The sequence below is a fragment of the Schistosoma mansoni genome, chromosome 3, assembly GCF_000237925.1.
Source record: "Schistosoma mansoni strain Puerto Rico chromosome 3, complete genome".
NCBI classification, from domain to species: Eukaryota; Metazoa; Platyhelminthes; class Trematoda; order Strigeidida; family Schistosomatidae; genus Schistosoma; species Schistosoma mansoni.
The window spans coordinates 23,867,583-23,894,928 of record NC_031497.1 but is presented as its reverse complement, the minus strand read 5'-3'; the positions used below and the strand labels follow the sequence as shown (position 1 = coordinate 23,894,928).

Sequence of the window (27,346 nt, the reverse complement as noted above, 5' to 3'; positions counted from 1 at the left end):
TGAGTTAAGTTGATTTTCACTGGCTGGGTTATATTCTAATCAGGCAATTGTAGTTCTAATGTATTTACCAATTAGTTTGTTAAATAAACACATAAATACTAAGTATATAAAAATGGAATATGTTTGTAAACTGAACAATGAGTGTTTTTGATATCGCATCCTACTTATTCTGATATGCTTGATGCTAATTACGATTTTCTCAGTAAACGAATGAAGGTCAATGACACAGTGACACGATAGGCCACGCTAACTAGAGGAAGAAGTCCAAGACGAAATAGGGGAAAATATATTCCGTAAGCAGCCGAAGTACAAGAAATCAAACGTACTTATATAATACAAAGTTGTCCTTGAGAAGCACTACAAAATAACACATTAAAAAGGTACAACAGACCAATAGTGTTTAAGATATTTCCAAATGGGAAATACGACCCGAAGGTGAAAGGAGCGCGCTTTTGGCGCGAAAACAAGGAAATTCAAATTTTCAAAATAAAATTATAAAAATAAGTCAGTTACTAAGCAAATTCTGGGGATTTAACATCCCTAACATATTCTACCTTCTATATCACAAAAACCTTGTAATAGTGTTACATAAAACTATGTCATATACACCGACATGTTTTGAATTACCCAGTTAATCAAATATAATTTATAATCATATGACTATTGGAGTTAAGTTAAAAGTCTTTTAAATTAATATTATAAATTTCAAAATGTTTTTAGATGGAATAAATTACCAAACCTCCAAGAACTAGATAAATAAATAAAAAAAGTAATAAAGATTGTATGGATAGAAAAATTCCATATACATTTCAGTTTTGATCATTTGTGTGAATTAGCATTTTTTAAAAAAAATCGAATTGTTGAGGTGTTCACCAATAATCATCAGTAACCATAATGACCGAGTTTATAGTTACTTATTATTTATTTGAACACATAAATATTGGTACAAAGGGGTACAGAATACATATGCGCCACACAAGTCACTTGATTTGTGTGTGAGCTGTGATACTGCCCCAGTGCCCAAATCGAAGCAAGAGTTTACAGTTGATAATGTATACTGATAAAAATATTTCGAAAAGAAACTGGATTAAAGCAAAGGTAACTTTAACAAAAGTTCAGGACAAGTAATCCCATCTGGTTAATTGTTTATCATCAATTTTTCACTGGTTTTCATCTTAGATTACAAACTATGCGAGATAAAATAACTAATCAATGATTCAAAAAACCTTTTTGAAACAAGGTAACTAATTATCAAATAAAGTTGTGTAAGGATTTGTAATTTTGCTTTTCTGATATTTAGCATTGCCATTGACCATTCTCTGTTATCGATTTTACTGGTACTCAAATACTGCATAAACCATATTATACACAAGTTTATCACATATATATGAATCTATTAAACAATGAATTCAGCTTTAAATTGTTAACGAATTACAAGAACAATCAATAAAGCCATGTATAATGGTAACCCTTACTATTTAATGAATAAAATTTCTACTCTTTATAATGAGAGTATTTTACTAAGTATTATAATATGAGTTTATATTATCTACAGGCCCCTAAATGCTCTGGTATGGCCGAGAGTGGGGAGAGTCCGCTCTCCCTCTCCAAATGCTCTCATATGGCCACGCGAATATATAGCCTCTGCCACACAAGTCCTACTCACTGCCTTCTCGCACCAGGGGTGTTGTTTACGAAATTGAGAGGACGAAAAGAGAATGTCCGGTCCTTTAATCGGGTTGGTGAATACGGATATTCCACCTAAAGAAGTTAGAAAACCCTTATTGCAAACCAATGGTACACATGGGCTCCAGTATCCTGAAGGAACAAATGACGTATGAATCAATTGTTGGTGACCGGCTACCATGGGACTGCATTTCCTTACGATACTCCACTGTCTTGTGGATCAGATCTTTATGTCAAAGGCTCCGGGTGTGGCCCCCTAAGAAAACCACCTGTTCCAGTTTGGGCACCTAGGCAGTATCACAGCGCTCACACAAATCAAATGAGATTTGTGCGGCGCATATGTATCTGGTGCTTCCTTGTACCAATATTTATGTGTTTAAATAATAATAATAATGCTAAAATGATAAACAAGCCTATTGTTTAGGTGGTTGGAGGCAATTGATAGGAAATCCTTATAAACACAAGTGTTTTACTGGTTGATACTCGTCAGCAACGCGCACTTGCAGTAGACAATCAATATCAAATGCTCACGAAATTTATTCAACCGGACAGAAATCTAAAAATAGTGAGATCTCAGGCAAATAAATAGTATATTAAATGAATTTTGTATTATGTGGAAACTACCTGTGTTTTCATTCTTTCCTGAACGTAATGCAGCTAATTGTCGGAAAACCAAATCCTGTAAATACTGGAGTATTAACATGTGTACAGTAAATAAACCAATAACTAAATATGATCGTTCAGCTGAAAGATAAATGATTGTTAAATGATACAATTAATGAAGGTACATAAATAAAACGTTATGGTGAATCTATAGATAAAGATTGTACTAGAGCTGAGCGACATTCACTGTGTGGATGCTCTACGTAAAATCTGGTGAACTATGAAGATATATGTGGGGGAAATAGAATTCACAGCCAAAAACGAGACGGTTAAAATTCGAATATGTAAACCATTAAGTTGAAACTCCACAAACATGTAAAAACACCCACTCAAGTTTTGGAGACACTCCGAGAAGATATACTGAACGTGATACGTTGAATCAATTTCATAGACATAGGGTATGGTAAGTGGAAGATGCTGACGAGCACACACTATTGATTAAGATTTATTCACAGTTGACTGATCATTGGGTGGTGATCAACGTCATGTATGTCAGGTTCTTCTTAGTGCAGATCGAATGCTATCGATCAAGTTGCAATGTGGCCACCAGTCTGGGTGACTCGATATTGCATGCACTATATTGGGATAAGATGGTGATTGGAGGTAGTCAGGGTTTCCTGATGACTTAGATTAATTGTCTAAGAAAATGGAGATATGCTACTGGTTGAAAATCTGACCTTATTTTCTAAGGGAAAAAGATATATATTTAGGAGTGTCATGTACATATATGTTCGACTCGGTTACCGAATGAAAGCTTCCTAATTAATCTTGGTTCTTTCACTCAAGTAGTTGGTTTAGGTATCCGTATGGTAACAGACTCAAACGATGGAAGATCATGATAAAACGTGAATTCCAATTTGTGCTATAAGCTATGTGAAAATGTCACATAGAGACAAGACGGTATATATTTTAATTTTATAATTTGAATACATACTAATTTATACAGCACGTGTGACAAATCGTCAAGATTGGACATCAAGTGCCTATGATACTGATATCGTGATCAACTAAAAGATTAACAACCATCTATGAAGTTAGAACTCCATCCTACCGAAAACGAGGTGGTGCGACCGGAGCTTTATTCCCAGTATTAGGTTTTAAGAACCAGTTCTAAGCAACATGTTTACTGCTAGTTGATTCTTTGTCGAAAACAAGTTTTGTGCTCTAAGAAATTCTTGTTTCAAGAGGCCTTTATGTTGATACAACTATTGCAAAAATTCATGCTCTCTAGGAATAAAAGCTTGCTGAAAGACATTGGAGAGAATCCATACAATTAGACTGAATACATTAATTATCTCTATTGCAGATTAACTCCATTACTTTTACAATAAATTATATTAAACATACTAATCCTAACATCTGCTATATGTTGTTTTATGTGGTAACTGAACAATGAAGTATCATGTAGTGCAAATTAATTAACTGGTATCCAACTCTCATAGTACAGTTACAAAACTCAAATAATAAAATCTTGCGAATTGAACTTTTCCTGAATCCCTAAGATAACACGTACAACAATATTGAGCAATAAAAACAGTGGTGAATAGGGTCTATCTCATTGTTTACAAGAATCTAATATTTGACTAGACAATAATTACAGATAAAAAAAAGATAATCAGAATATCATTGGAACCAATACAACACTTATTAGCTTTATTAAATAACTTGGTGTAGCTCATTAACCAGATTGTGATAAGTGTACTCAGATTTCAGTACCACTTTCTATCTCAAGATTAGTGATACATTATTGACAGTTCATATAGAAATAGATGAAACGTAGTTCGAATCTGTGATTCAATAATTAAAAGTTAATTAAGCTAATCACTAAATTGTATTTATATTTAACGCCTACTAACTACTATCTGGTGACTGCCAAAATCAACTAGATTATTATAAAATTCGTATATTATTATACGGTGCTATATACAGACTGTGAGAATAAGAAAGCAATTATTAAAAATAAAAACTGATCATAGAATAGACTGAAGTTCAGATAATAAAATGAATAAACATTGATGAACACTGGCAGTCAGTCAGTCAATCACAACGTAGAACTTCGTACGTACGTACATCAGTTCGAGTTGCCATACTACATTAGCAGAGAGATACAGTTGTCGATTCAAATCACATAGTGGTAGAAGTAGTAAGAGTATAAGCAGTAATCGGAAAGATTAGGGTTTAAAGATGTTATTCAAGGAGTATATTACAGTGAAATAAATTTGGAAAGAGAAAAAGGATAGGGACATGAAGAATTCAGAAGATTAGAATTTGGTAGAACACAAAGAGTGGATGCACCTTCGCCAGTGCGAATGATTTTGAGCCATGTCATTTAAGGTCTCTAACCATTGATTGCTATCATCTCGCGAATCCCAAACGGGTAGTCTACACCTACCAGCATGGCTCAGTCCACTTGTCAGTGACTTCATGGATTTGTGCCACGTTTTGATCTGGCTGCCCCTAGCCTTCTTCCAACCTACTCCTACACCATAAAACATTGCACGTAACACTGGCAGTACGTATAGTAAACCATACATGCTTGTCATTATCACGTTAGACAGTTTGATGATGGTTCGAAATAACGTGAGATCTGATACAGTCTTACGTTCAGTCAGTCAGCTGCAACGTAGGACCAGGCACATATATGCATCGGTCCGAGTTGCCATACCTCATTAGCACAACAACATGAACACCGATATCATAGAAGTAGTTAATTTAGTGGTGGTAGTATATAAAGAAAGGTTATATGTAAGGATATAGTATAGGAAGTAAAAAAGTTATGAAGCAATTTTAATCTCAAGGTTTAAAGGAAGATAAAGAGTGTATACAACTACGCCATTGTGATAGATTCTGAGAGATGTCACCCAGAGTCTTACGTTACTGTACAACACACCAGTACAAGCAGAAAGAAAATGAAATATTGAGTATGAATAACTGGAATTTACTAAAGAGTAACAAAGGATAATAAAATTGTTAACTAGAGATAAAAATTAATAATACATAGTTAAACATACAAAGTTCATAACGGTATTGTTGTGTGCTAGGTTCAAAGAGAATTGTTTGCTATATGCATGCAAGTTCACCCCGTTACTGTTCCCATTTGGCCCCCAAATGCCATGGTACGGCGGAGAGTGGGGAGGATCCGCTCTCCCTCTCCAAATGCTCTCATATGACCACGCGCATATAGCCTCTGCCATACAAGTCCTACTCACTGCCTTCTATTACTACGGGTACTGTTTACGAAATTGAGAGGACGAAAAGCGAATGTCCGGCACTTTAACCGGTTTGGTGGACACAGAATGTCCACCTAGAGGAGTTGGAAAACCCTGATTCAAAACCAATGGTGCACATGGGCTCCAGTATCCTGAAGGAACAAATGGCGTATGAATCAGTCATTGGTCACGGGCTACCATGGGACTGCATCTCCTCACGATGCTCCACTGCCTTGTGGATCAAACCTTTAGGTCAAAGTCTCCGGGTGTGGGCCCCTAAGAAAACCATCTGCTTCAGTTTGGGCACCTGGACAGTATCACAGCCCTCACACAAATCAAAGATTTGTGTGGTGCATATGTATCTGGTGCTCCTTTGTACCAATATTTATGTGTTTAAATAAATAAAATAAAATGAAAACATACAAAGTTTACAAAATAACAATTTTTAATTACCTGCATTACTTTGAGAAAGCAAAATTGAAATAGGAGTGATCAAGTAGAATCCATTACCCATCAAAAAGTGCATAAAACTCATTTGAGAATTACTGAATATGGAAACATATTCGCACTCATACAGTCGACGTGAAACATGTACCAAATACATGATTAAAACAGAAATTATGGTTTTGTTGAGTACTGAAGCTAGAAAAAAAAAGACTTTTAAAGTTATATAAATTCAGAAAAATTTAGAATAGAAAGTTACCTTAATGAATAACCATGTCCATACTAGTGATTAGATCTGAGAAGGGTTTCTCGAAGTCCAAATAAGGAACTATAACCGGTAGAGCTAAACAAGTCAAGGGTGAGACAGTAACTTATAAATGGGATTGGCACTATAACCCAAACTGATCGCAGCTCAAACCGTGAGCTTAATTCAGGTTAACTGCTCTAAAGATACCACTTTGAGTGGAGTTGAGAATGCACACAACTGAAGAGTCATGAAACAGATTTCCAATGGTTTTCAACTATACCTCAACTGAAATCAATTTACGACAAAAAATGATTTCTAAATTAATCAGATTACTCAACAAGCCTGATATATTTGTAATATTGACGACAAATTGTAACTATAACAGCTCCATTCTCTCTAAGTTCCAACCAGACGAAAGTAAGACTTATTAAGTGGAGAACAAAGAAGATTGATTTACATTCGAGTTTATCCAGTTATTTATCAAACATATTTAGTGATAATTAGTTACAGAATTTCACAATTGATTGGTCACTGGGTGGTGATCAATGTCATGCGTGTCATGTCCTTCTTAATGCTGATCGAATGCTATCGATCGAATCCGCCAGGGAGCATCAGTTCCCTCAAGATTACAGGTACACCTTGCTGACGAGTGCCAAGTAGCACGAAACCCGGGTCCATTGTTTCCTGTTGACCACCTCCAACCACCATCTTACCTCAAGGTATAGAATTTGCCAAACTAAACAAGGATCAAAAGCCAAACTGAATTTGTTAATACAATGAAAGTAAACTGAACGAAAACCATACACAAGTAATTAATATTTTCATCCTTCCGGATTCAATAATTAAAGGAAGTACATATATTTGACATTTTAACCAAACTAATTTTTATCTTTCGTCATTTAAACGTAACGAGACATGGATAAATTACAATTGAACGGGATGCATTAACGGAAACATATTTTTATTAGTTAGGACTAAAACATAGTTTATCTTGCTACACCATGTTAGTAATGCAGAGGTTCGGCATCATGTGTTCGGGCGCAGAGACGATAATTCAATTGGTGTCACCATCTTGAAACACCGACTTCGGTGGCTTGGACACGTTCTACGAATGTCATCCCAGAGAACTCCACGTCGTGCATTATTTGTCGACTCTGGGACTGGTTGGAAAAAGCGGAGAGGTGGTCAGTGTATGACATGGTGTCGTGGTATGAAAGAAAGCTGCATAGGGCTAGCTTCTGTTGGCCCTTCACGACTCCCTGGCTGGGGTCTGAGAGACGGTGCAACACAGTGGCTAGAGACGTTATCAGATATGGCTCAGAATAGAAGCCAGTGGCGAGCCTGCTGTAACCTTCTTTTACTTTCTTCATAAAGAGTGGTTCTAACTTTCTTAACTGAGTCTTCCGGTTGTATACTTCAGTCCCCCTCTTTTTCACCCTTTATCTTCCTATTTTCATTGTTTTGTGTGGCGCATATGTATCTGGTGCCCTTTTGTACCAATATGTATGTGTTTAAATAAAATAAATAAAATCTTGCTACATGATAATATAAAGAACTGTTGTATAATGACAAAAAGTAAATAGTAGAGTCTACATGAAGTAAACTTAAATTTCGCAATAATACTGTGCTTTACTATCCATTTATTGTACCTAAACTCAGAGTAGTCAGTTCAATAACATGAAAAATTTTATTTGGTTGCATACTTACAAAATAATTATGATCAGAATGGTGTTAATGGAGATTGTAGTGATTTTAAAAGTTGAATTCATGATTTGATGTAAGCTAGACCACCATTGAAAACCTGGAAGCACTAGAAGGCCGTTTCGTCATAGTATGAGGTTCCTCAGCAGTGAGCATCTACAACCCTGCACTTAGTACCCGAACCTAGGACCTTCGATCTTGCGCATGAATGCTTAATCACTAGGCCACTGAGCCGGCATGCAACGGTGTTAATGATAGGTATCTACCTCAGATAATAGATGAATGGTTGCACAACCATCCATGGGTCGATTGAAATTAGACATTAAAACCGTTGGATGCTGGCTCAGTGGTCTAGTGGTTAAGCGTTCACGCGTGAGACCGAAGATTCTAGGTTCGAGTGGTAAGTGAGGGGTTGTGGATGGGAACTGCTGAGGAGTCGCATACTGGGACGAAACGGCTATGCAGTGCATCCAGGTTTTCAATGGTGGTCTAGCTTACATCGAATCATGAATTCAACTACAAAATAATTGTGGTATACAATACAGGAATTGGATAATAAGAATGCTGCAATAGTGACAAAATATAAGGGTATGAAAAGCAATGTTAAATCTACTTACATAGCATAAATAATTCAACCAGTAGGACACATAATGTGGAGAATACACCAGTTATGTAAAAATATTTAAACCATCTGTAAACAAAGATTTAATACAATTGCTTATAAATACGGATACAATTAATTTATTGACCGGAGAAATTAAGTTTTGATAAACTGTTTAACTTAACAATCAGCAAATAAAGATAACGGATAGTGACAATGATATATTATGAATTGATTAATGCTACCAAACGTTAATTAATGGATTTAGAATTAATATATGTGATCGAAACGCGACTATAGCAAAATATGAAGTTCTCAGTCTCAACATCGCATAGGTCACAAGCTACGATGAAAACAAATTAATCTACAGATTTGGGTGATATTACCTTACAATGAGACCTATCTTAGAGGTAATCATCTTTCTTCATGAATATCAAATGGTAAAGAAAGACTACTGGGATGCTATAACTTTGTAAAATGGCGAATTAGAAAAAATTGGATAACACTATTTGAAGTTTCAACTCAGAACTACTTATTTAAACAACGCAAGATCTCAATCAGTCATTCGTAAGCGACATACAACCTGGTACTTATGAGTATTTGTCCACGCTGCCACACCACCTCAGTACAACGAGACGCTAGAGTAGTAGGAGTAGCAACAGTATTGGCGGTAGTCGAAAAGAAAAGGAATAAATGATATAATTCAAGAAAAAGTCTTTAGAGTCGAAAAAAAGTTTTAAGATAACATACAAAACTTGGGATCTAAGCGAAGACAAAGAGTGAATAAATTCCCACCATTCCAGACGATTAAGAGTCGCGTAGAAACCAATCACGTAGGTTAAACCTACCTGCACGACTCAGTTTATTAGTTAATGACTTGAAGAGTTCATGGAACGTTTGATTTGAGAGCACCTGGCTTTTTTCCAACCTACTCCCACATCAATGAAAATTGGGTGTCCAGATAGTCGGTAGATGAGCATTTCCTTACTACCTCAGCCAATGAAGATTCATCATCTTATTAATCAATCTGACAACCTTATTTGATATCCGGCATCTAACCTCAGTATTGCTAACTGAGTGGTCCACATATTGAAGTACGTTGGTCTACTCGGGCTTACCGCGAGTTTAACAATAAACGTAGATTTTTACGTAGAAAAATTCTGCAAAGTTTGCATAAGTATTAAGAAGCCTGGTGTTTGAAAAGTGTTAACGAGTTAAAAGCAATAAGCCGCATCTGGTAACTGTCAGAAGCCCTTCCAACACACCCAAGACACTAACACCAGGAGGCCTGGTGTGAGTGAGGCAACGTGTGAAGCTTACGGAACGCCAATGAAAAATATACTGAAGGATAGACAGAGTTCTACGAAAAACAGTTCAGCCGGTGATCATTGATCACATAACAACGTGCAAGTTCGCAAGGAACTCAAATTCCTGAAGCCCCATAAATCACCAGACCCAGATAACATAAACTTAGTTCCTTTTAAAGAGGATAGAGAACCTCTGGCTAAGGAACTGACTACGTTGTTAAGAAAAGTCTGGGGATTAAAGTGTTCTAACATCTTGGAATGAGACAACAGTCGTCGGACTCAATTAATGGGGGATAAGACTACTTCCGGCAGTGTCTGAACTACTGGCCTCCGTCATGCTTCAGAATATCCAAAACCAGACTGGTTTTTGTTTTCGTCGTGAGTGTATCGATCATATCTTTACCCTCCCCCCACAAGATTTAATAGCACCGCCATACTTACTGCAGGCCAACTATCGCTGTTTCTTGATATCATGGCTACCTTCGACTCGTTGCACAGGACTGCACTCCAGGATAGTCTGTTGAAAGATGTACCTGAGAAGTTTATTATAATCTTGAGGGCTCTCTATACAAACAACTCAAACAGATTGAGGGAATACAACCACCTCTCTCTATTGCTTTAATCAAGCAATGGGGTTAGGTGAGGTTACTCATTCTCACTATTCCTCATCAACTTTGCCATTGATGATATTCAGGGAACAGCTCTGATGAATGTATGTAATGGTGGTGTGGATCTGTTGCCTAGAGAAAGACTTCTTGGCCTTGAGTATGTGGATGATATTGTCTTAATGTGCGGTGATACCCAAGCCATGCAATCCATATTTAATCAGTTGATAATTGATGTCCGTAGGTATAGCATGTGCTTTGCACCTTCAAAGTAATCTTACAAGATTGGCAGGACCTTGAACCTGCACCCACTTTTGGTGGTGGGCAGTTAGAAGTGGTCGTGAGGTTCGTGTATTTAGGTAGTTGTATAAGTGATGGTGGTGACGTGAGTGATAGGATCAACTTACGCATAGTGAAAGCCAGAGGGGCTTATGTCAATCTGGACTATCTTTGGTGCCTTCATGATGTTATTCTGTCTATCAAAAGTCAGATTTAAAAAAGCATCGGTAAGACCAGTTGTGCTATATGCTAGTGAAACCTAGCCTCTGTGATGTGAGGATGTTAAGCAACTCTCTGTGTTCGATTATCGTTTTCTATGAAGAACTGCAACCATTCAAGTAATTATGAGGTTCGGCAACGTGTTCGGGCATAGTGACGATAGTTTACTTAGTATCATCATCTTGAAACACTGAGGTTGGTTGATTGGAAATGTAATATGAATTTCGTCCCAGCGACTTCCACGTCTTTCGTTAATTGTTAAGGCTGAGACCGGTTAGAAAAAATGGAGGCGGTCAGTTCATAGCACAGTTTCGATGTATGAAAAAAAGTTTCACAGTGCTGTAATTTGTCGGTTCTCCACAACTCTGTGGTTGTGGTCCAAGAAATGACGCAACTTAGTGGCTTGAGACGTTACCAGATATGGTCCAAAATTGAAGCCAGTAACAGTCCTGCCTTTTTTGGAAGTGAAAGGAACTTCTCTAACCGAAAGGATTTTTTTGGTTTCATTTTTCTTAACTGAACTACCAAGTGGCAAGAAACCTAGGTCCAGGGTTTACTGTCAATTATCATCTTACATCTCAACACAATGCATGAGATCTTGATTTACTTGGATTAGTGGCCAGATTACAATTTTATAAGCACTAAAAAGGAATTAAGATGAATTACACTGGTCACTACTCAGTGACCAATCAATTGTGGATTGCTACTCCCTTTACATACTGTTTTCGTCCACTTATTTTTATTGTTGTTGTTTTTGCTTGTACTCACCCTCCTTTCTTTATTTCTTCACAATTTCTTATCATTTGTATGGCGCTTATATATTTTAATACCCATTTGTACCAAGATTTATACGTTTAAATAAACAATTAATAGGTAGATTACATTACCAGGAACAAATTCTCACTCAAGTAACATTGATCAAACGACAATGTCACGGATTTGTAAATGTCAGTATACACTGAAACTACTGGAGGAGAACAAAGGACAATTTCTTGGGAGTTATGAAATGGTAATAGTTTATTTTTTGTTTACTGATGAAGACCAAGTACATCTAAAGTGAAGTAATCCACTAGATTGTGAAGATGATTATCTAGAAAATTGTATGCAGCAAGTGTTACGGAAATGATATAAAACCTGTTATGATAGTGGGTCGACCTTACTAACTATACTTTTCAAGAGCTGTTGAGAAGAGTAATGGAAACGAATCAAAAGCCTAAGAACAAGGACTATAAGCTGTAGGGAGAAACTAAATAGGTGTACTTTAACTGATTTTCAGACATTTTGTCCACGTATTTGGATTTCCGGTTTTCTAAAATCTTGTGCATCGTAGCTAAGTGGCTCAAACCATCCTGATGGGATGATGTCACTTTTTGATAAGACTACGTTGCTGTTTTTCGCCACTTGATTAGTAATCCAATTACCATTGGAAGTACAACTAAGTAGTTGTATGATGTGTACAATATAACCAAGCCGTCAATAAATACTAGTTTAACTTGCTAGTCAACCGAGATTTTTTATGATAATAAGATACGTTTGTAATATTCCAATGAGTTGGGAATTGAATTTCTGATATACATTACCATGAACAATACACCCAATTATCAGCTTATTTGAAACTATTAAGTCAAATCTTAATAATGAGTTTTTCAAAAAAGTCCGTAGTAAGGGTATTCTCTTCCTCCGTATGTATAGGTTGGCATAATAACCCTATGTAAAAAACGACTAAGTTAAAGAATTTATCCAATCTTTGAAATTTTTTGTGTGAATGAGGATAAATATTCAAGAAATATTAATTTGTAAAAGAGTTACGGTTATAGGTTTGTATAGGACACTTGACGGTGGTTTATGGGAAACAATAGAAACTAATTCTGAAGTGTAGTTAACTGGGACAAGACACAGTACTTTAGACTTACCTTTTAGGAACTCTTAGATACTCCAAATATTCACAACACTGAGGGTTTGACTTTCCGAACAGGAGAAAATGTTGCACAAACAGTGGAGAATATGAGCCATAAAAGTGGTAGCAAATTCCGAACAGTACACCAGCTATCCCAAGACCACTAAATATTCTTGGAAGTGGTGATAAAAGGTTTACAAATATTGTGTCCTAAAGAATTAAAACATGTAGTATCCTTATAATAACTGATGAACTACATAAATCTTGGGTATAATTATTTTTCATACGCAAGAGGAATCTTGTTTACAAATGGCGTCAGTCCACAAAACCTTGAACAACCATAAGCTTTTGTTGAAAATAATGTCAGATTTATCCTGCCATTATATACATGGTTTAAGTACTGAAGTGAGGATATGCCTGAAATACAATTTTCAGAAGAATAAGAGGGTGTAAGCTGAAGTAATTGCTCAAGAAATCATGCTTCGAAATTTAAAGGCTAAATAAATACCTAGTCAAAATGTGTATGTCAATCATTCAAAGCTAAAAGTAGTGCTTACAATTTACCTGAAAATCCAAAGTATCTCAAAATCGAAGGAAATTGACAGCAAATCCGTTAATGAAGACCTATCCAATAAACTCAGAAGTATATGTGAGTTTTGCAATACCTTATTATTTATTTGACGGAGTAAAAGTCAACATAGCACGTCCTGAGACGTATCTCATACTGGGGTCATATGGCGCAAATACGATAAACAGGTGCAAGAGATCAAGAACCCGTAACTTATGCTGATTTATTACATTACTTACTTAAGCCTGCTACTCCCAAAGGAGCATAGGCCACTGACCAGCATTCTACAACCCACTCTGTCCTGCGCCTTCCTTCCTAGTTCTATCCAACTTTTGTTCATTCTTCTCATGTCTATCTCTATTTCTTGGTGTAATGTGTTCTTCAGTCTTCCTCATCTTTTTTGGCCTTCAGGGTTACAAATGAGGGCTTGTCTTGTAACACAGTTGGGTGCTTTCCTCAATGTGTATCCTATCCACTTTCAGCGCTTCTACCTAATTTCTTCCGCTGGAATCTGGTTTGTTCTCTCCCACAGTAGCTCGTTGCTGATAGTGTCTGGCCAACGGATCCGAAGTATTTTGCGTAGACGACTGTGAATAAGCACTTGTATCTTCTGGATGGTGGCTTTCGTAGTTCTCCAAGTTTGCGCCACACACAATAGAGCTATCTTGAAATTTGCACTGAAAATTTTCACTTTCATGTTGGTTGGCAATTCTTTTGAGTTTCAGATGTTCTTCAGTTATAAATATGCTGCCCTTGCTTTGCCGATCCACGTCTTCACATCTGCATCAGATCCACCATGTTTATTAATGATGATGCGCAGATATGTAAGTCTTTACATCCTCCAAAGCATCTCCTTCAAGTGTGATTCCATTGGTGCATGTTGTGTTGTGTCGGAGAGTCTTGCTTTTCCCTTTGTGTATATTGAGACCTACTGCTTCTGAGGCTGCTGCTACACTTCGTCTTCTGCATTTGTTGTTGCGTGTGTGATAGAAGGGCCAGATCATCTGCGAAGTATAAATCGTCCAGCTGCATCCTAGCTGTCCATTGTATCCCGTGCTTCCCTCCAGATGTTGACGTCTTTATAATCCAGTCGATCACCAGGAGAAAGAGAAAGGGTGAGAGTAAACAACCTTGCCTGACACCGGTCTTTACTTCAAACGAGTCAGTGAGCTGTTGTAATTACAACACTAAGCGTTTTAACGCTGACAATGGCTTAAACCAACTGATAGGTAGAAATCGAGAAAAAGGTTGCGAGTAGGTGTTACAGTAATGAAACCTTGTTTACTCATGCAAACACTACTTACCATACGGCGAGACTATAATTTACGGACGACCTTTGAACAAATCTAAGGTGACCTTGATAAATATTAGCCAATCAGAAAGCAGGTAGTATAGAATTAAAGTGGATACACTTCTTTCATACGGTCCAAAAACTTGGTCCATCAGGGTGTTTGGTACCTGAGTGGTCGCGCCACAGGATCGGACTGTACTGTTCAGATTGTAGCGTTGAAGCCCATATAGTGTCTGGTCATCCTATAGGGAGGGATTGAACTGTACTGCTTGGGTTAGGCCTGGGCAGTGTCTGGCTTTCCTGTTAAACGGGATTGAGCTGTACTGTTTGGGTTGCCGCATGAAAGTCTGGATGGTGTCCGGTTCTCCTGAAGACCAGTGCAAGAGTACCCTGGCCCATAAGGGTATAGCACCTGTTATTCCAAAGCTCGAGAGCTTCGGTATAAGACCTAAGTGTGAAACCTCGTCAAACTCTTTGCTAAAATTTATGAATATAACGTCTACAGACAGGCCGTTATCTAGGGCAGCTGCCCAATCCCCTCTCGCAATGAGTAAGTTAGTTAAGCATAAACACTTGTTACGAAACCCATGTTGCTCGGGAGTTAATAGATTATACGAATCTATGTGACTCAGTAGCTTAGCCCGAATTATTTTTTCAAGTAACTTAACTACTATGCTGGTCAGGCTGACAGGCCGGTAGTTAGATACGATCCGTCTCTGACCATCCTTAAATACAGGACTAACTATAGCGTCTTTCCAGTCTCTAGGTAGTTGAGCGCGTGAAAGGGACATGTTGAAGAGCGTCGTGAGCGGTCTTGAAATAATGTCCGCAAGCGATGACAGAAAACGTGGACGTAACCTATCGGGGCCCGGTATCTTACAAGGTTTGAGGTTAGTTATCAATGGAAGAACAATATCCTCGGTCACTTGTATAGGTCCTATAGCTGGTATCTCGTTGTCAATGGGACAAGTAGATGTAACACTACACGTAGAGTATACTTCACTAAAATAGGTTGCAAATGTCTCAGCTTTCGCTAGATCAGATTCAGCTAGTAAATCTGAATTTTCGTTTAACAGTAATGGGGGGATACCATCACTACGTTTTGTCCGCCTTTTGACGTACGAAAACAGTCGCTTCGGACAGATACGGCTATTGTATATCAACTGTCGTTCGCAAGCGGTATGGGATTTAGCTACGGTCTTTTTACATATATTCCGGGTTTTTATATTCGCACTTAAATGATGCTTGACCTGTTGACAAGAATAAGTTCCAGAAGTGTTTCCTACGCTTTAACACCTTCCGGGTTTCCTTATTAATCCATGGAGGGCAATGTGATGGCTTACGTGCTGACCATGGCACAAACGGTTGAGTTACGGATTCGAACGTAGACTTGAACCTATTCCATGCATCATCGATCGATCCATCAGCATCGACCGACCAGTCAACCGAGATAGCATAGTCCCTGATTGCCAGAATATTATCCCTCCAGATAGTAGGACGGGGTGGAGCACATTCAAATTCTATACCGTGTATCCGGAACTTAAAGGAAAGTACGACATGGTCACTATTCACCAGTGGGGGGAGGTGTTGAATGTCGACGACATCTTCACAGTGGTGTGTGAGGACAAGATTTATCAATGACGGATTATGTTCCAAGTCAATATGTGTCGGCTTTACGATACATTGTATAAGTGCACATTGGACAACTGATGATAGAAGGACGCTATGGAAACCCCATCTGGAGCTGCGAGCTCTATCCAGTTGATATGGGGTGCGTTGAAGTCTCTAACGATGAGACAACATTCTGTCTTACTTCAAGAACAGACTTATCGTACAACATACTACCTCACACGTACCACTTACATACGCCTCCTATATGATCGAGTGGATGCGAAAGTGGTCCCTAACATATAATATTATGCCTCCTCCCTTGCGACTTATAACTCTATCACTTCTGACACAGATGTAGCCTGCAATGATGGGAGAACAGTCTATATCTACAGTGAGCCAAGTTTCGGTGATAACAATTATATCGGGATTTAATTCGTCCACCATCAAACTTAGCTCAGACATCTTATTTCGAAGACTATGGGCATTCGTGTAACACACATTCAAGGTGTTTTTGGAAACGTACGTTCTACCCACACAGGTCTCGGAAACATTGGCTTCCAAGACCTGACTACCCAAAACCCTTAATCGTAAGGTTCGTTTCATCGTTTAGCTTTCGAGTTTTCAACTCTGTCAGGGCATTCTTCCACTTGATCCGGTCCTCAAGTGGCCAGTCTGGTCGAATACGAATATTTGGATCACGAATTTTGCGTGCGTTATTCAATACTACGTCTCTTTCCTCAAAATTACCGAGTACTAATTCAAGGATCCTTCTTTGTTGGGTCTCGCCTCCAACATATTTACCTAGTCTGATGACTTTCGTGATATGTACCCCTGAGACCTCATCGGGCAGTACATTTCCGATGACAGATCCCACTAACTGCAGATCGTGGACACGTCTCCTAGCAGGGTCGGTATCTTTCGATTCTTCTAGATTCCAAATGATTACACTAGGGACCTGTTTAACTCCTTTAAAAGTCGTGTTCACGGCTTTCGACCGTGATGTCAGTTCCTGCATGTGAGCTACTGGCTTCTTACTGTTAGCTTTCCTTTTTACAGTGTCGTGTGAGTCAAACGAGTGACTCACAACAACATTTGGTGAAGCCGAACTGTCTCCATCCACGACATGGCTAAATATTTTCTTACATTTGGACTTAAGCGGAGTAACCTGATGCACATGACGTGAGTTCAACAAGGTTTTTTCGACTATACGCGCGCTCTCTTTAGGTATCTTTTTTTATCTTTTATGTTTCCGCGTTATCCATTTCCCACCAGTCTCGGCATCCAGATTAGAACTACTCGCGTGACTAAATGGTTCAAATGGTTATGGATGGGATAGAAGAAGCTTTCGCTTAACGGGCTTCCGTGTATAGTGACAATGGATCACGAAAACCTCCAGGCAAGAACCTAGGTATATTAACGATAATAGAGGGAAAAAAAGAAATCGGTAAACTACACTAAGTTATTATCCTTAGTCCTTAAGAATGGGTCGAGTGCCCTGATAGTAACTGCTTACTGGAAAGAACAAACCAAATCTTCGAAACCCTTCTACAATCGTTTATCAATAAGTCGTCTGCGGAATGTCGGACGATGCAATACCTCAATGTCTTTTATCATCAAGACGACGTTATAACAGCACAATACAATCAGTGAAGCCAGACAGAACAACGGTGCACTTAGATACCCTGTTCACCGACCCCCTGACTACAATCAGCCATTATGAAGTTCCACCAGAAGGAGGGGTAGCATACCCACGCCCAGCACTGAGGACAGTGCCTCATGTAGAAAGGGAGTAGTGTAATGGCATCAAAAACCATTACATGCAACGTTATTAATGCGAGTTTGTTTTTCTTATTGCAGGGCAACAAAGAGAAAATGCACTGGAAGAAGAGGAACAAGCCCTACGCGATCTGAACCTGCAGAACAACTAGTGAAATTACTTTGCGATAAATTTCCCTTTTTGTACTCGAACCGCGTCTTTCAATCTTAAAAATATATCTGTTGTGCCAGTACACCGTGTTCTCACTCCAGAGACACTAACCGGTCCTGACTGTTATGTTGTTGTTTCGGATCGCTCCTGCTCCCAAGTGAATGTTAAAATATAACGTGCTACAGTGCTGATGTACAATCGGCTCACAGAGGATTTTAAAGAAGTCGTGACAATTAAGCGATTACAATAACTGGTCCTTAAGAATAGGTCAAGTTTCCTCTTAAAGGACTCAGTCGGCAGCGAATTCCAGTATTTGACAACTCTTACGGAGTAGAAGTTGTGTATACAGTCTGTTCTGCTATGTCGGGTCTCCAGTTTCTGAGTGTTACCCCGTAGGTTAGTATTGTGACTAAGCTTAAGTAGATGTTTAAGGGGAAGTGTTAAGGATACTGTAGGTCATAAGAATTTCACCTATACTGTAACGGGTAAAGGTTAAGTGACTGAGGGCGCTCTTCATAAGGTTTGAATTTGAGTTCCCGAACTGATTTCGAGACTCGACGTTGGATACGTTCCAGAGTGTCCTTATCCTTTTGGAGGGAGGGAGGGAATACTATGTTTCCGTACTCTAAATGGGGACGAATAAAACTGTTGAAGATTATGTGGAAAGTTCTACTGTTAAACTGGCCAAAAATGCGCCTCAATGTTACCAGCGCAAGGTTTGCTTGAAAGGCGTTTTTGTCACAGTTAGCTTATGACTTCAAGTGGTAGAGTACCAACTCTTCTAAATCTTTGTCGACTTGGGATACCTCTAGAGAGGAGTTTCCTAAGTTGTAACTATAGTCTGCAACATGTCGCGTATCTCTCTCTCCAAAGTTTCACATCATTAGCAAAAAGCAATATGTCAGACGAAACTTGACGTGGAAGATCATTTATATAAATCAAGAAGAGAAAAGGTCCTAGTATTGAGCCCTGGGGGACCCCACTAGGACATTTCATAGCCTGAGAGAAAGTGAAGTTAACCCTGACCCTAAAATGTCGGTTTTCTAGATAGGAAGCGAGCCAGTCAATCAAAGGTGGTTTGATACCCAATCATCTGAGCTTATTGATAAGACATATATGGTTGGCCCGATCAAAAGCTTGTGAGAAATCAAGGTAAATAATGTGTTATATTCCGAAGAGAATTATGAATGGTAACTCTGATGACTATTTATGGACCAATATGATAAGTATGTTTTCTATCGTACAATTGTTAAGTAAATTAACTATTCATATTCATGTTCCTCTTATTACAAGCTTAATTTTGACCTATAGATCATTATTATACGATTTACCACTCTTGAGTTATCCCTAGTACATTAATTACTGTTCCCCCTATTCACAGCCACATTTGACTAAATCTTGTACAAATGTTATTTTCTATTTTATGGTACGATGTGATCAGTTTGATTGGTATATAAACCCAGTATGTTTGAGAATAATGATTCATATTGCAGAGGCTGATAATGGTGTTCTGGTCTTAACTGGCTGGGTTAGGTAGAAAGCAGGACTGATAAGTACTCAAGACTGCTCGTACGGCTTTTGTGTAGCATTGATCCGATCGATAAATTCACTCCTCTCTGATTGGCGGGAATCATCACGTCATATATAACAGGGCACACACTCAATCGATGTAACATAATGTCAACCTTCCCCTTACGATCAATGATGCTTGTCCATTTATCCACCGCAATCTGAAGGTTGGTTATACAAGAGTGACCCTTCCTGAAACCATACCGTTGGGGTGAGAAGAACTTTAGGGATAATAAGTATTCGTGTATACCATCGCAAATAAGGGACTCCATAATTTTAGAAGGTATGGAGAGAAGGGCCACCGGTCAGTAGCTTGAGGGTTCGCTGCGTCGACCTCCTTTGAAAATCGGTGTGATGTGAGCCAGCTTTCAAATTTCCGGTAGTTTGCCTCGACTTAGCGAGTGTGAAATTATCACTCTAAGCGGTGTTGCCAAAAATTGAAGCTGCTTCCCTCAGTATAGCAGAATGAACCATATCCGGACCGGGAGAAGTGTCTTCTCTTAGGTGCTGCAGTTTACGGAACATCAGGTCAGCGCTCAGGTCCACTTCGGAAAGTCCTGTGCAGGCGAAGTTTTCATCAGTGTAGTTGATGTGGGTCAGTTGAAATGTCTGAGAGTATTGTTCAGCGGCATCACCGTCGTTATTGGTCGGACAATTAGAACCTAGCACTTGGGAAACTGCAGTTTTGGCTTGTCGAAGAGAAGCTGCGTAACGCAACAAGCTTTTCGGATCGGAGACAAATTTATCGATAAGCTTGGTCTGGTACTGAAGCCCGTCTTCTCTTGTTGCCTTTGTGAATATGTTCCTTATATGTTCGTATTGCCTGTACGCGCCGTTGTTATCAGTTCGTTTATATTCAGCCCAACAGTGCCTTTTGCGGCTTAGCAAACGAATAGTGCGGTTCTTGATTATTGTACGTTGTTTGTAGCTTTTTGGGACCGTTAGAGGAACTGAATGCTTTGTAGCACATAAGACTGTGTGCAGTAAGAAATCTCGATGAGCATCCACTTCAAGTTGAGGGCGAACATCTCAATCCCCCTGTTGTAGATAGTCATGCTTCCAGAGTTGCAGCTGCCATATGAGAGGATGGGAAAGTTATCTTCATTAGTCAGTGTCTAGAATCTCTGTCCTTCTTGACTAGTCTCATCACATGTTGAGTCAGTATGTTTTTGAGGTTCAAGGATTGCTTGAATAATTTCCATTCTCCTATATCAGTTTGTTTGACCAGAGTCCGTGTTTTCCAGTACATCTTGCGCAATAATATTTCTTCCGCGGAAAAACTTCTCGCGGGATTCTTTAGGGATGTTCCGGATGAGACTTTGCTCATAATACGGTATGTCAAGCAGTATTCTTATGTTCTCATCGGATTTCAGTAAGTGACTAGCTAGCAGGACATCCTCTTCTTCGGATGCATTATTGAGTGTTACACGAGGTAGCCTCGGGTTAATTTGATGCCTAGAGTCTTTTCCCGAGTGAGCTGTGTGACCGTCAAAGGCTCTATTCTAGGAAATTCAAGCTTCCAGTTCAATTCTTTCCAGAGAATCCTGTCATTTTGTCTTGAAAACTGAGGGGAAGGTCAGGTTTATCTTTAAGGTTCGTGATTATAAGAGAGTCATAACGAACCATTATTGCTTTCCCAGGTTTTCCAGTGAGTTCAGGTTCAGAACCTTGTTGTTCAGAGGTCGAAGCGCGTTTCTGATTCCCAGACTCTTTGATGACCGGACGGAAATACTTGGGGGTAGACTGTCACCAAGTCAACAGCTGATTTCCGTTAAATACTTGGAATGTTCAGCTTAGACGGTGGCGCCTGGTCATTTTTAACTCTGTTAACGTGGGTTCAATCACCCACAGAGTTTTTGGGAACCACCGTTGCATTCATGGACCCTGTGTTGGGAGACCTGCGTTTGCTGGAGGAGTCTATTACCATCGACGTTACGGTGGTGCTGTCATCTCTAGTGCTATTGAATGCTCCATCTATAGTAGAACTGTCAAAATCCTTTTCTTGTTTTCATTGCGCGTCCTTGTTTGTCTACCCTTTTTATGACTGTCTTTTACCTAATTTAGTGATAACTTATTCCACAGACCTGTCAATAGGACAGTGATGTTAATCAGCAAAACTACAGCATCCGTGTTGAACATGACACATATCCACCTATGATCCGACTTGCTGGGTCTGTTTTAAGCAGTTGCTCTGAGATCTGTGTACGCTTCATAGAAACAATCTTTTCAGTTGTCGCACTACATACCAGATGTAACAGCAAAACGGCATCCAGGTCGTTTGCATAAATTTCGCATGACTATATTGACGTAAACTGTTTTATAGATGCTAGTAAAATCCTTAGACCATTAAAAAAATACAGTGCACTAAAAACGGGAAAAAATGAATAAAAACGAGTTAGGACAAACTGAAACTAGCCTTCACGTGAAAAACTGAAAGAAATCTGAAGGTAAGCTTAGGCGAAACCGCAGTTAACTACTAAATTGGGTGAAACTCAAAAGAAAGTAATCTACCGAACGTATAGTTCAGAATAGATTCTTTCGATCAGAAATGGTACATTTGTTGCATGAGAACACAGTAAAAGTTCGAGAAATGCAAATCAAGTTAGGAGTAAACTTCCAGTTCGAAAAGAGCGCGGATGACAAAAATAATTCTTTAATCCATAACCTTTGCGAAGGGAGGTAACTATTTGTCTAACAAGGTTTCTGCTGGCCTGGTGGTATGTGCTACTCAAGTCCTCGTCAAAAAACAAGAATTTTGTATGACTTGAAAATCCCCTCCTAATCTTAAAATCATTGGCTTACAGGAGAGCTTCAGAGTTTATAAATAAATTGTACAGGGAGCAGGAGTCGAAGGATTGTGCCTCATCCACATCACTTATCAGCGTACGTTATAATTTTTCTCATAATTTTACCTAAATGAAATGAAAGTTGAAACTGAAAACAGAGAAAATGAAGACTTTTACACGATCAATAATAACTCTTGTTCAAGGAATAAATAATTCATTATTATCTTGCTGATTAAAGTTATAATGATTCGATACCGAAAGCTGAAGATGTGTAGATGGCATCGAGTCTTGATGGACTATGATCACCACTACAATGAGATTACGCGCCCAGAAACGACTTGGTCCCTTTGGTAACTAGCAAAGCAGAAGACTGTGACTGGTCCAGATAGAGAGTATATTTATTGGCGATCTCGTGGTATCGAAAGAATACCGAGACGTGCAAACGATTACAGACAATAAGGGCAGAGCATAAGAAAGTTCAAACCAACAAGATGGAGAGTGGAACGAGAAGTGACTTTGATACAGTTAAACGACAACGAGTACGATAAAACAATCACCGGTACAATTGGTTGTAATAATAATTGTTTCTATTAAACCAATCGCGTTCTTGTCGAAAAAAGCAGGTCACTACAGATGCATCATTTACTTATGTTGAGAATATGATGGAAATATTTATAGAATAAACGTTTGTACTGCTTGAAATTAACGAAACAAAAATTCCCAGGTCTATCTTAAGCTTGCTTGAGTAATTCGCATCCATAGAAAAATCATGATGTCTCCAAACTGCGTCTAAGACATGAGCTGAATAACTAGGAATTGATTGTTAACGGCTCATTTTATACCACCGGTTTCGTTCAAGTGCTAAAGGATTAAAGAATCATTCATTATAACATCAAGATGTTCATTTTTGTTGAGATAATCTTTTAAGATTCCATTGGTCAACTTATTATTTATCACCTGTTTAAAGAAGATCTTTCCAAGATCATTATTCTGTTGTCTTGCTTTTTTTGAACTAACAGAAACTACATTTATTGTATGATTGCCAATATATTGTCTGTGTTATGTCATCTTAAATTCGGAATCTTAGATTCAGAATCGATGACAATCGTTAGACTGATGACTTCAACAACAGTACTTTTTAATTATATAACCGAACTTTGGTGTAGATTGGGTTAGGTAGGCATAGTAAAAAGACTGAATATTGTAACAACGATCACATGAATATTCAATTTATTTAGCCCAGCTTATAAGTGATAAAGAAATGTAGTAAGTATTTGCTATTAATTAGACAAATGAATAAATTAATAACTAAGGTAATATTGTTTAAAAAATGTTTGACATTGTAAAAGCGAACTTCTTAATTTCAATATAAACCTATTTTATTATGGTAGTCAGATAACTGAGGAAGAAACGCTGGAAGTGGATGGGACACACATTGAGGAAAGCATCCGACTAGGTCACAAGACAAGCTCTCTTATGGAATTCTGAAGGCCAAAGGAGAAGAGGAAGACCAAAGAACACATTACGTTGAGAAATGGAGACAGTCATGAGAAGAATGAACAAAAGTTGGATAGAACTAGAAAGGAAGGCCCAGGACAGAGTGGGTTGGAGTGTAGTATCGGTTTATATGTTAAGCCCATATACTTCGTCCTAGCTACTGGCCAAGCCAATTCTCCTATACATTATGAGTCATATTTTGATCTTGTTAATTATTCGCTTATTAACCTTGACTATATTTTCATATGAGCGTGTATGCGTACACACTTCGTATCTTATCATGTCTGTCATTCATTTTTGTCTGATTATAAATATTGAGTAATGCTTGCTTATAACGAGTTGACTTACCAGCCATCTCCAATGCACGTCGTTTGTGTTTCGCTCGGTTACACTTGCTCATGTGCTCACAACTTTCTGATCTGCATCATTTATCAATAAAAATGTAGTTGCCGCTTCCCTTTGCCTTCTGATATTATGCACCGTTAAGACTTGTACCATAACGGTCATAGAGGTGAACTATTAACGGAACACGGCACAACAGGAGAATGTTGGTCGGCGGCCTATGCTCCACTGGGAGTAATAGGCGTAAGTAAGTAAGTAAGTACGGAATGAACAGAATATGAAGAGATATCTATTCCGTGCTTCTCAATTGTTTTTGTAGATTACTTTTAGGAAACGATCTTGTAGCATTCCATCATTTTTTATAAGACTCCATTAATTAAAAAAATAAATCATCGTGTTAACTATTGCCTAGTGATATCAGATAAGTTTTAGTTATGAGATATTAGAGGTCAAAAAGTACAAGATAAAATTACCTGATGTTGACTAAGACATGAAAATGTGATATAAATTAACAATAAGTAGCCTATTTTATTTACTATTTAGAGTAACACATTAACAAGTTGAAAGTATTCATTGATATTGTATATGTCTCATAATACGAAGTTTGGAAGCATATAGAAGTAAACAAAAGCGAATAAACGGTTAATATGACTTTCAAGTCTGGTGAGCGGCCTGTGCTCCTCGACGAGGGGCAACAGGAATAAGTAAGTAAGTAAGTATAACTTTCAAGTAGTTTATAGTCAACTTTCCCCCCTTCCATCATATATATAGATCTAATGACATTTCATTATTCCGTTGTTCATCATTATGATTGTCACATTATTCTCATTGTAATGTTGTACTCTTAAAAAAATAGCTTCCCAATTTCATTATTTATCGATTTAAACATCTTATCCCTTTGTCAATCAAGGTTATTTGATTTACCTTAAATTACACAACACTATTGAATTGAACAGTAGCAAACAAAAAACTGACCTTACATTCAATCACTTTTATGGGAAAAAAAAAATATTCCACTTAAATTTTAATATCAGTAGTTTACTGTAACCTTACAGTTTAACTACGCAGTATTATTACTATTATTATTAACCAGATTCTGTCGTAAATTATTGGTTGTTCAAAAACGTTTATAAAATATGATGGTTAATGAAAGGGTATCAAAGAATGTGTCTCATGGGAATCGGTCATTCATTTGCGGTCTAGCACTTGTCACATTCGCATATATTTCCGACATTATTTTATCAAGTTAGAACACTTTAATTAGTTTCCTTACAATTTAGAAAATTTTACTATAAAAAAAAATAGGTGTGGAGCTAGAAAGTATAGTTTAGGTAGTGAGTTTTTATTTTGTTAACAATGTGTTATCCTTAACCTATAAGATGACATATTGAAAATTCTAAGGTTTTAAATAGATAGATTTCTTTTCTTGTCATAATTCACTACAATTTTGCTTTCATTTTATGATTTTTATTAGGTGCGCTAAGGTGCTTTGTAGCTAACTTAATGGTTTGTAAGCAAAGATGGACAGTGATTAGAAGTGGAATCCAGGACTCACGTTTCGTCCTATTTGGGACTCCTCAGCTAAATGTACCTGCATCTCAAAGTTGATGTTCACTCTGGGACTCGAACCCAGTACCTTTCGCTTCAAACGCCATCGCGTTATCCACTCGGCCACTGAGTCCTGATAGCCACTTGCTTGTGCGATGGGGTGAAGTTTAAATTCATTTAGTATTGTTTGTTTGAATCTTCCCATCGATGTGTTAGGATTGCAACTGGTTAGTCTCTAATTGGCATATGTGCATACTGTGCGTATTGCTTCGATATAGCCTTAATTCACAAGCATTGTAGGCAAAGATGGATAGTGACTAGCAGTGGAATCCAGTTTGATGCGCGTTTCGTCCTATTTGGAACTCGTCATCTGGATGTACCTGTGTGAGGATAGTCCACAGGTGTTAAGTCGGTTTCCAGAGAACTCTAACAGAGCCTCCAGAGGCTCATAAAGAGCCCCAACCAATCAGCGATTGATTAGAAGTTATGTGAAGTTATGTTACTAAAATAACGAGATCCTGATTGGTTGATTAACACACTGCTACTATGTAAACTCAAGGTCTCTTAATTACTATAAAATCCCTGTATTTTCTGTACATGAATGAACCTTGCAGTAAAGTGTTTTCTCTCATGCTCGAGTCTTCTCCCTGGTGTTCAAGTCGCTGAGTAGTTCTAGCCTGGGGTTATCAGAATAGCTTAGGATCTGAATATATATATCGAGGCTATATCGAGGCAATAAGCACAGTATGTACATATGCCAATTAGAGAATGACCAGTTGCAGTCCTAACACATCGATGGGAAGATTCAAACAAACAATACTAAGTGAATTTTAACTTAATGGTTTGTTCATTCGAAACATCTTCATTTGATTCATGCATAATAAATCTAAGTTCAAACAATAGTATGTATTGCTTTATGGAGGAAAAATATGTTTTATAAAATCTCAGCAACTGAATTTGAAGTAAATTTAATGTTTCTCTCTACAATCTGGTTCAAACTTTTTTCAAGGAAATATAATCGAACATCAAAATCATCGAATATACATAGGTATATCATTATTCGGTTAAATATATACTAATTAAGCCATTCAATCTTCTGTACAATGTTAAAGGGTAAGTATTTGCTGTAGTGCATATGAAACACCTAGTAGTTATCATTCGTTTACCATACGTTCGGATGTAACAAGTTCAGATGTACATACTAACTACTTTCAACTATTCTAATCAGTCGGTTTACCTAAATATTGTGATGAACAACTAGCTTGCACAGTAAAATAACACAAACAAACATTTATTTATTTTCATAGTTGAAAGCGTGAGTCAATTGAAGCTAGACCACCATGGAAAAC

The 27,346-nt window shown here is 38.0% G+C and overlaps 2 protein-coding genes and 1 non-coding gene across 3 annotated transcripts in view; 1 reads left to right on the top strand and 2 right to left on the bottom strand.

Moving 5' to 3' along the window:
- Positions 1–6,072, bottom strand: part of Smp_132530 (hypothetical protein) — a gene marked incomplete at both ends in the record, with an annotated part of 6,645 nt that extends 573 nt beyond the window's left edge. The window contains 2 exons of the mRNA XM_018799725.1: positions 2,311–2,430; positions 6,012–6,072. Of these exons, the coding sequence (XP_018651485.1) occupies positions 2,311–2,430; positions 6,012–6,072 (181 nt within the window). The remainder of the gene's footprint in view (positions 1–2,310; positions 2,431–6,011) is intronic.
- A 19,987-nt stretch (positions 6,073–26,059) lies between these two features.
- On the bottom strand, positions 26,060–26,126 carry Smp_tRNA_01289_Gln_TTG.1.1. The gene has a single exon. It is a non-coding gene (tRNA).
- Positions 26,127–27,100: 974 nt separating this feature from the next.
- Smp_018880 (hypothetical protein) overlaps positions 27,101–27,346 on the top strand; it is a gene marked incomplete at both ends in the record, with an annotated part of 3,011 nt that continues 2,765 nt past the window's right edge. The window contains one exon of the mRNA XM_018799724.1: positions 27,101–27,110. Within this exon, the coding sequence (XP_018651484.1) occupies positions 27,101–27,110 (10 nt within the window). The remainder of the gene's footprint in view (positions 27,111–27,346) is intronic.